The following is a 10,168-nucleotide window of genomic DNA, read 5'->3' on the forward strand; positions in this document are numbered from 1 at the left end:
CTTATCAGGGCAGAAACTTTTGTGGACTAAAGTCCACCGCATACAATGCATTTGAAGTGGACTCTGGTCAATGAAATTTTTATCCCATGTTAAAGTTGTTGGACTTGCTATATGGAGCTATGTAGCTTTTTGTGATTGCAGCAATTCCACAAACAAACAGTAGAAAATTGGCTAAAAACTTTATTAGCACTGAAACAAGACCTTCCATTTTCTTACTGGACATGGATTGCTTCTGTGTAAAGAAAAGGCAAATTTTATAGCACAAATTTGCAAGCCTGTGTTCATTTTACATAGAGATTTCACCTGGCAGAAGATGGAACTTGCTCTCAAGGATGCTGTTTTGCTATTGTGTGCTGAAGTCATGGCCACATGAAATGTGCAGTGTTTTAGGCTGGGAGCCGATACAAAAAGGGGAGTAAGTTGAGATGGGAGATTTGAACTATTGGGAAGGACAATGGATCCCTCATGGAGCTGGCCTCCCTTCTGATTCTGCAGCAGAGCAGGTGGACAAGGGTCTTCAGCCTTCCCAATGGACCCTTTGGGTCAAAAAGAGTTTTGCAGATATCCTTTGGCGCACCTCTTTCATTTTGACACAGTAGAGCACGGGGTTGAGCAAAGGTGGGGCCAGGAAGTGGATGTAGGACATCAGAATGTGGAGGAAGGGCGGGGTGTGGAGCTTGAGGCGGCTGATCAAGGACAATGCCAACATGGGGGTGTAGAACAGCAGGACCACGGAGATGTGGCAGGCACAAGTGTTGAGAGCTTTGTGGCGCTCATCCAGCGAGGTGATGGCCACAACAGTCTTCAAGATCCAGATGTAAGACAAGACGATGAGCAGTGGGTCCAGACCCATAGTGGAGAAGACTACTAAGAGCCCGTAGATGCCATCCCTGCTGGACTTCTGGCAGGCCAGCTTCATCACATCTGGGTGCAGGCAGTATGAGTGAGAAAGGGCGTTAATATGGTGGCAGTAAGTCAGCCTCTTGAGAAGAAAGGGGATTGGCACATGCAAGGCCACACCCCGGAGGCCAATGGCCAAGCCAATGTGGACCAGCCTGGAGCTGGTCAAAATGGAGGTGTACCTCAAAGGGTAGCAGATGGCCACAAAGCGGTCAAAGGCCATGGCCAAGAGCACAGAGGACTCCATGATGGAGAACGTGTGGATGAAGAAGAGCTGGGAGAGGCAAGCGTCCAGACTGATCTCCCTTGATCCAAGGAGGAAGACCCGGAGCATTGTGGGCAGGAGGGCTGTGGCCAAGCCCAAGTCACAGGCAGCTAGCAGGCCAAGGAAGATGTACATGGGGGAATGGAGGGCTGTTTCCGTGATTATGACAAAGAGGACGGCCCCATTCCCAAGAACGGACAGCAGGTAGGCTGTGCCCACAGGGAAAGCCAGCCAATATGGGGTGGATTCCAGTCCAGGGAAACCCATCAGGAGAAAGAGAAGCCCAGGGAGGGCAGTATTATTAGGATGGTGAAGAATGGTGTGATTACTCATCGTTGATGGAGGGTCTTGCAGCTCCATTCTCTAGAAAAGGATGCGAGAAACGAGAAGTGAAGCAATTGTGCATTTGAATGATTATTCTTAAAGTCATCACACGAGTAATCACTTTTGCTCTTACATGGAGAATTTTAACCACAAAAGTACAATGTCTGTGCACAATATACCGTATGTCTTGCAAAAGCAGTAACACACGGCCAATGCAGCAGCATCGCCACCACCTCACTGCTCAAATCACATTTCCAAGGTTTCTCAGGAGTCAGTGAGCTGCGCTTTGTCTCAGCTGGGCAATGTTGGTTGCAACAAACGACAATTTAATGTCAACAGGTGACTGAGTTTGAGGTGCCTCATCAAGACCACCCAGTGCAAAGCTGTGCAAAAGGATTGAAACTAAGACTGCAAATAAGAACATGAGAAGAGCCTGCAGGATCAGGCCAGTGGCTGACCAGATGTCTCAGTAGGAAACTGTAGGAGTGCAGATATCCAGAGTGTGGGGTCAGGTGGGATTACTATGAGGAATTATAAAATATGCATCAAGCCGTTGTGTCCACGATGAATGCATTGTGTTGACTGGGTTTGATACATTGACAATAATTTCTGATCAAATCCCACAACCCTCTGCATCTCTGGCCATTTCCTCTACTGTCCATTTCTCTTGCTTGACAAGTCACGTACCCACTTAGACAGGCAGGCTTCCTGGGTCATCAGACAGTGGGCAGTTTCTTTGCTGTAGCTTTTCTGATATGTTAATCTTAGGATGTTAATCTTAAGGCCAGGAAACAGGTTTCACATAAAGGTGATAATGATCGCTGTCCTCCTGACCACCCTTCTTATCATGTGTATTGATTGTTTATGACCTCAGGGGTTGCTGAATGCACTCCTTTGTAGTTTTCATTCATTTACCCAAAAGTATGCATGCCTAACTAGTGTCAGTAGTTTAACTTTGTCCCCACGTGGGGTTTGTTGAAATGCTCAGAAGAAATCTGATTGGTTCTTACGAACACTCTGTAAAAAGTTCTTTGGTGAATAAAACGACCTGGGCCGAGGGGTAGAGGGAGAGAGATATTATTATACGCACCCTTCCCAGAGTCTTGCTGCTTCAAGCCTCTGTGTGTATTCTTATTAATCAGAGTTTAATCCTTCCTTTACTTTGGGAACGCCTCAGGAAACGCACAAGCTCAGGCACTCAGGCACAAGAGCAACTCCCGCCCAGCAAGTGGGATTCAGAAGTGTCTACTACCTCCAGTTGTGGATTATGCAAATATCTTTTTTCATTCCAAAATTCTTATTGTTATTTTTTATTTGATTTATTAGTCACTCACGACAAAAAAATCATCTGAGTGACTAGGTCAATACATTGCATGCTCAAGAGGATGAAGTGCATGACAAAATTAAGCACTTAATGATAGGTAATATAATTATTAATACTTACATAACTAAACTCACATTTGCTGTCCTGTTTGGGGTTTTCTTCTTTCTACCTTATGTAAATCGATCATGAAGATGATGTGGACACTCATTCTCAATTATTTTGCACGGAATTAAATTTTGATCTTCACTAAACAGAGATGGTATTATAGCGTTCAGGATCTGATTTCGTACTTTCTTTAATAGTTGGTAGACCATAATCAATAGTTAATTGATTTATGTCATTGGTAACTAACATAAGGAATGTATAGCCAGTGTAATAACTGCACATTGGATTGAAGCATCAGTTGGGTTGTGACTCTCCCACGCATTTAATGGAAGTAAGAAGGTTTGGAACATCATCCCTGTCCAGTTATTGGCAAGTGAGTCCCATTATACTCCATGGGACTGACCTTTTGGAGTGATTGTGTATTTGATGATATCTCTCCTTTAAATACTAATCCCAAAGTTTATGCTCTCAATTTTTCATTTCTTTCTTTCTTCTCAAGCCCCCTTTTTATGTTTTACTTGTGATGCCACGTACTCTTGGTAGCATTATACTTTGCTGCAATGGGTGTTCCTAAATTGCAAAATCTTAAAATAGTAATAATAAATCAGGTGGTTTCAATGTTTCTGCAGTCCAGAAAGCTCTACTGGGATGCACGTCTTCTCCCTAGGATCCCTGATCATCACCATTATCTGTAAGCACCTAAGAGTGAGACTAAAATGCAAACATTTCTCAAATGCCCCTGGCTGTAGTTTCTTGTGGCCACAACTGTTTGCCTAGCCAAAACTAACCACACCATTTTCTTAACAGATCACTATCCAACCTTCTCTTAGCCAGAATAACTCCTGCTGCCTAATGCAGAACAAAGCAATAACAGAAGAGAGAGTAAACTCTGTCTAAAAATCAATACAAATTGTTAAGCGCCTGGTTAAGCACACTTTTTATTGTTGTTGCACAAATTCAAAAAGTGCCAAGTTCAAGCTGGGTGGGTATTTAGAGTGCACACAGATTCTTCTTTTGCAGCTGCAGATTGAATCCAAACTGGGCCAGCAAGGAAGATTCTATGCAGCCATGCCTTGGACAGTGGCAGACTTTGGCCTCTCAGATTTCACTGGCAACCTGTGTAACACTAAAAAATTTCCCCGCTGTCCCTGCCTTTTGCAGCAGTGCCCAGTACAGCCGCAATGGCCACGCGAACCTAAGACAACCTCTGGCTTGGGTTCTTTTTGAAGATAAGCATCAGGGGTATGTGATGTAGACTGGGCTCTGTATTCCATCTTTTGCTTTGCATTTGAATCGCCTGACAAGCATTATACAGAAGGGAAGGGAAGCATTGTTTCAAAACTCTAAATAACTTCCCTTTGTATCACACTGCACCTGCCTTGCACTTCACTTTGGCTGCTTGGTAGTTTGCAGTTCCTTTTCATTTCATGCCCTACAGTGGGAAGAAGGGACTGTTCTGCCTTCCGTTCCCTGGAATAATTCCAGTGCCTCATTTCTGGAAAAAAGAGGGGGAGGTGGGAAAGCTTTTTAACTAACAGCTCACTCTTGCATTTTGCGCCCTCCCCATTGCTATTTATTCAGGGAACATTCACCCAGCGCAACGCTCAGCTGCATGACTGCGCCATGCCATGCCACACTCTCTCTACTTGGGCAGCGACTGTTTGCTGCCATTTGCTCCTGCTGCTGTGCTGCACTTTCCCAAAATCCTAGAATTGTAGAGTTGGAAGGGACTCCAAGGGTCATCTAATCCAACCCCCTGCGATACAGGAATCTCCCCCCCCCCCAACATGGGGCTCAAACCCACGACCCTGAGATTAAGAGTCTCATGCTCTACCGACTGAGCTATCCCAGGAATAGATAGGATGGTTATCATAACACCTCTCAGTCTCTTTTCCAGGCTAAACAAACCCAGCTTCCTCAAATGAAGGCTCTTACATTCTTTAAGGGAGGTTGCCAGCAATCCGGCTGCGCAGGAAGAGATTTGCTGGTGCAGCTCTGCCTGCTCCCTCTCCATAACAAGTGATGATGGCAAAAGGCTTCCCAGATGTAAAATAAATATATTTTATTGAACAAATAATACACTCCAGAGCTGTGCTGTAGCTGCACATGCCAGGCTGTGGGCTGGGTGGCAGGGAGGGAATTTGCACCTGCTTTACCCACCCTGTGTTTTTTTTTTAAGAAATATTTATTAAAGTTTTACAGAGACATAAGTACAAAAATACATGAAGAAATAAAAAATAAAAATACAACATACAAAAGACAAAAAGAAAATAAGAAAAAATTAAAAACAAATCCATTTTTTATAACTTTAGACTCATTTGCTTATTTCCTTGACCTCCTCTCACCTCCCCTTTTTGTATCCCATTTACATAATCAAATCAGCAAATCCTTACCCTCATTCATTTATCTTAACCCTATATCTTAACATATTATAACTCTGCTTTACCCACCCTGGAGCCCCAACGGAGCCGTGGTCCAAAACACCAAGCCGGCAGGAGTGGGCAGGCTGGGGAAGGTTGTTATGTACAAACCCAAATGGCGCCAAGGAAAAGCAGCTGGTGCCACTTGTCCCTTCCCAGGGCAAGGCATGTAGAATCATAGAATGGATTCGTTTCTCAATTAGGCATTGCATAAAATTTAAGCACTACCGAACCGGGACCAATGAAACTATAACCTGATCAATAAAACTAACAATAACCTAAAAACAGAATAAAGCACACATCAACGTTCTACATTTCTGGACAGGCTTGTCTAAAGAAAAATGCTTTCGGTAGGCACCAAAAAGAGTACATTGAAGTCACCTACCTCTGACAAGGCCTCCCGCCTGTCAGCAATTCTGTGCTAACTGCAGCTTCCAGATACTTAGAAATAGAGGTAGAGAAGGGAAGCGGCTTGATTGCTCTGAACCTCTCCGTTCATCCTGCTGCTATTTTGTTGGGCAAGATTAAGACCAGCAGCCCCCGAAGCATCCTCACCAGGAAATAAGTTCCCCTGGATTCCTTGGGAACTTCTCCATCCTAAGGGAGCATGTTCAGAATGGGGCAAGATACCTCCTCATCAGGGATCCTTTTCCCTGAGAAGCAAGCCAGCCTCCTCTGTGTTTTCAGGTCAGATGATCGGAGGGAAACACAAGGACAGTCTCACAGTAGCCAATGAAACAGCTGCGGGAGCTTGCAGGAAAAGATGCACAGAAGTGGAATAACTAACCGGATTAATTCTGTGAGGTGCTGAGGGTTCCAGGGAACTTGCAGGTCATTTGCATCTGCAGTGCAGACACCAGGGCCTGCAGTTGCCCTCAGGACTTCGAAAGCCAGGGCCCCAAATCCTCCTCATTGTTTTCGGGTGACACATTTTTTAAGATTACCGCTCCCTCTTGCAGGCAGAAGAAACCCAACCCTAATCTCAATGGCTCCCTTTGAGCAAAGTCCCTGTCACTCCAATTATATCAGACGCTCCTTTGTGCTAACCAGTTGGGTCCACCCACCTGGCACCTTCCTTCTGGTGCTTCCAGCCCTCCTATGAATGAAGGTGACAAACACTGCCAGATCAGAACATAAGAAGCACCACCAGAGTCCTGGGAAATGTGGGGGGAGGCTTCATTCCTTTTACGGCCCCTAGAGTTTTAGAGCTTGATCACCCATTGCTAATCATGATGCAAACTGACAACAAAGGAGCGAAACCTGCTTCCCCTAATTTTGAACAAGTAAAGAACATTCAGAGCATGGCAGTTTTGTAAAATGCATTCATCTGGGGTTCAGGGAACATGGATCTGTTCATTCCAGGTGATGCCTACAATAAAAATCCTGCAAATCTTTTGATTCTGTAATGCGAGGCTCAAGCAAAACATCTCCAGCAGAATATTGTTATGAGTTTGTGGGGGGCTAGATTCCCCCAAATTCCTGGGTGCCAGGACCTCCCCATGATTCCTGGATTTAGTAGTAGTAGTAGTAACAACTTTAATTATACCCCACCAATCAAGGGTTGTTGTTGTTGTTTAGTCATTTAGTGGTGTCCGACTCTTCGTGACCCCATGGACCAGAGCATGCCAGACACTCCTGTCTTCCACTGCCTCCCACAGTTTGGTCAGACTCATTAGCTTCGTGAACACTGTTCAACCATCTCGTTCTCTGTCATCCCCTTCTCCTTGTGCCCTCCATCTTTCCCAACATCAGGGTCTTTTCCAGGGAGTCTTCTCTTCTCATGAGGTGGCCAAAGTATTGGAGCCTCAGCTTCAAGATCTGTCCTTCCAGTGAGCACCCAGGGCTAATTTCCTTAAGAATGGATGCGTTTGATCTTCTTGGAGTCCATGGGATTCTCAAGAGTCTCCTCCAGCACCAGAATTCAAAAGCATCAATTCTTTGGCGATCAGCCTTCTTGATGGTCCAGCTCTCACTTCCATACATCACTTCTGGGAAAAGCATAGCTTTAACTATACAGACCTTTGTTGGCAAGGTGATGTCTCTACTTTTTAAGATGCTGTCTAGGTTTGTCATTGCTTTTCTCCCAACAAGCAGGTGTCTTTTAATTTCGTGACTGCTGTTGATTAAACTTTGCCAAACACAGAAACCCCCTTGATTTAGTTATGCTAACAAGGCAAACCAGCTCTGCCAGCTAGCTGGATGGGCCATTAGCAGGGGACAAAGGCCAGTGATGGCCCATCAAGAAAACCATTGGTGGGCAAGACTGCCTAGAAAGGGAGTGTGGCACCCCTTCTATGCTGGGTGCCAGTGGGCAGAGGCAAAGGCCAGGTTTGGGGTTTCACCTTTGGATGATGTAGCCTGGGGGAAGGTCTTTGGAGTCAGTTAGTAGCAAGGTAGCTCAGTAGAGAAGGAGAAGGAGGGGCAGAACTTCAAGTGAGCTGGGAATGACAAGCTGAAACCAAAAGACACAGAGGGTGGCTTTTTGCTGTCCTTTGAATCCAATGCTGCCCTTATGGGGGAAACCAGACCCTCATAGGCTGGTTCTGCAATCTCTCCATCTAGGTGCAGGTTGCATATATGTGTAAATAAAACCATGTATCATAAAGACACCACATTCTCCACTGTGCCTCACTGTCCCAAAAGGGAACTCAGACCCTAGTAGGTGGGCATGCAATGTTTGGAATCTCACTCTTGTGGAGATGGGGCAGCGTGTAACAATATTATGAATCTGAGAGTCTCCCCCTCCACTCCCAGCCAGGGCTTCCCTCTGAATCTTCTCCACCCCCTCAAACTTACCTTTTCCATTCACTGTCTGAGACAGTCTCTGACTACTACCCTAGTGCAACGTCCCCACAGACAGGAAAGATTAAGAAGAGGGAGGCTTCATAGACGGGAAAGGCACCTGTAGCTCAGTGATAGAGCACCCGATTTGCATGCAGAAGATTCAATCCCTGATGGCTGGTTGGGAATGTCCCTTGCCTGAAACGCAGGAGACTGGCTGCCAGTCACTGTAGAAAACATTGAGCTCAATGGTCTGAGTCAGTAGAAGGCTTCTTCCCGTGTTCCATTTCTCCTTTCGCTGTGGTTCCTTTGTAGGTGAACCGCATCTTCTCCCAGTCTAGCCATATACATTTCACTGTTTAAAAACAACGGCAGGAGGATCAGCTGCAACCTGAGATCCCAGAGCCCTGCATCCACCCAAGATGCCTTATATGTGGCGAGACATAGGAGCCTTCAGGTCTGGGCTCAACCCATCCTAGGCAGCTGCCCATCCCCTCCCTCACCTGTGGTTAAATTTACAAGGGAACCTCCATTGCTCATAGAAGCCCTTCTCACCTGTGCCTTGCTACAGACTCGGGGGGGGGGGAGAATGGCATGATGGTGGGAGAAGAAGCCCCTTTTATTCATCCAGACTAGGCTGAGCCAGCCTCTTTGTTTCCTGCCATCTGTCACTTCCAGTGACATCCAGTAGCCCGGCTGGGAGATGAGGAGGGCTCCAGCCTGACACCAAGAAAACATTAACCATTTGGAGCTCGGCTGCCTTGCAATCGATAGGGGTCCAAGTTCCTTTGGTGACTCATCTGGTCCACAAACAACCTGACCTAGAGCATCCACCTAACAGTGGGCAGGAGAATGCTCAAATGTCACAGATTCATTGGTGGATGGGGCAACAAACAGGTTGCAGAATCACAGTTGGAAGGTACCTCAAAGGGCATCTACTCCAATCCCCTGCAATTCAGGAATATCAACTAAAGGTCACATGGACTAAGGGTGGAACCAGTGATGAGAAACACCATAGACCCGTAAGGACCCTCAAGGCGGTGCTGGACTACAACTCCCATCATCTGTGACCATTAGCCATGCTGGCTATTGGGGCTGCTGCACTCAGGTCCAGCTTGCAAGCTTCCCTAGGCATCTGGGTAGCCTCTGCAAGAAAAGGATGTGGGGTTAGATGGGCTTGGCCTGATCCAACAGCATGTCATCTTATGTTCTATTCTTACACTATTGGGACTTGAGTTCAACAACATTTGGAGAGCATCCATGTCACAGATTTTTTTAAAGAGTTAAGTAGAATAAGTTTCAATCAGGAACTTTAAGAGAATGCCTTTATTTATTAGGAAAGACAAAGTTTCACTATAGTGTGTGGGGGCTTTTGATTTACACAGAGCTCTTTGTCTTACTGACTGCTAAGAGAGAGAGAGAGAAAATGTGGGAAACCTAGTGGTAAGTCTCATTCTAAGACTGAGAATGGAAAAAATAATTGCAGACAAATTAAGCTGAACTCTGCCTTGGGAAGAAAATCACAAGCTGCAGAGTGGTGTCCTGAGGGACTGAGAAACAGTGGAGGTTCTCTCTTTGGAAATACTTTTTTTTAAAAATCCAGTTGGTATCAAACCTCAGTTATAGATCTGAATGCCCACCAGAATGCTCTTCAGCTCCAAATGGCTCTGCTGTTCATTCCTCAAGGCCACTCCTTGGCACGACGCCAGCCACAAGCTAGACTTGCACCCGCTCTGGGGATTCTCCTTAAGGAATTCCCCAGATCCAATAAAACCTCACTACTTCAAAAGCTGCCTAGAACAAGGCTTGCATGACGGCAGTAACAGACCGCTGCAGAACAATAGGAAGGAGATTCACACATTGCCAGAGCTCCAGAGTGATCGGAAGGATAGCTGGAATATTCCTTACAGGACTGAGAGACTCTGTACGATACATGGCAAATTCCCCAACATGCCTGTGGGCTCTCTCGGTTTGAAGGCTGACTACTCTTCTGCTTGTAAAGGTTAGCAAAGAGCACAGTGGTGATGTCTGGAGAAACTTTCCTACTTA

At 45.8% G+C, this 10,168-nt stretch overlaps 3 protein-coding genes across 9 annotated transcripts in view; 1 reads left to right on the forward strand and 2 right to left on the reverse strand.

The window, feature by feature from the left end:
* The window catches only part of LOC309369078 (uncharacterized protein), a 421,063-nt gene that overhangs the window by 229,585 nt on the left and 181,310 nt on the right, over positions 1–10,168 (reverse strand). The gene's annotated exons all lie outside the window — the stretch shown is intronic.
* The window catches only part of LOC309369105 (uncharacterized protein), a 245,140-nt gene that overhangs the window by 172,038 nt on the left and 62,934 nt on the right, over positions 1–10,168 (forward strand). The window lies entirely within an intron of this gene.
* LOC309369241 (olfactory receptor 51G2-like) lies at positions 163–6,911 on the reverse strand. 2 transcript variants are annotated; one of them, XM_081910038.1, is made up of 2 exons: positions 5,894–6,911; positions 163–1,528 (listed from the first exon to the last, which is right to left on the reverse strand). In XM_081910038.1, exon 2 carries the CDS (start codon positions 1,523–1,525, stop codon positions 518–520), a length of 1,008 nt encoding a protein of 335 aa, XP_081766164.1. In that variant the 5' UTR covers positions 1,526–1,528; positions 5,894–6,911; the 3' UTR covers positions 163–517. The 2 variants fall into 2 exon arrangements, with proteins under 2 accessions (XP_081766164.1, XP_081766163.1); XM_081910037.1 differs by having other exon boundaries at positions 5,724–6,911.

The sequence above is a fragment of the Podarcis melisellensis genome, assembly GCF_964234715.1.
Source record: "Podarcis melisellensis genome assembly, chromosome: 4".
NCBI lineage: Eukaryota > Metazoa > Chordata > Lepidosauria > Squamata > Lacertidae > Podarcis > Podarcis melisellensis.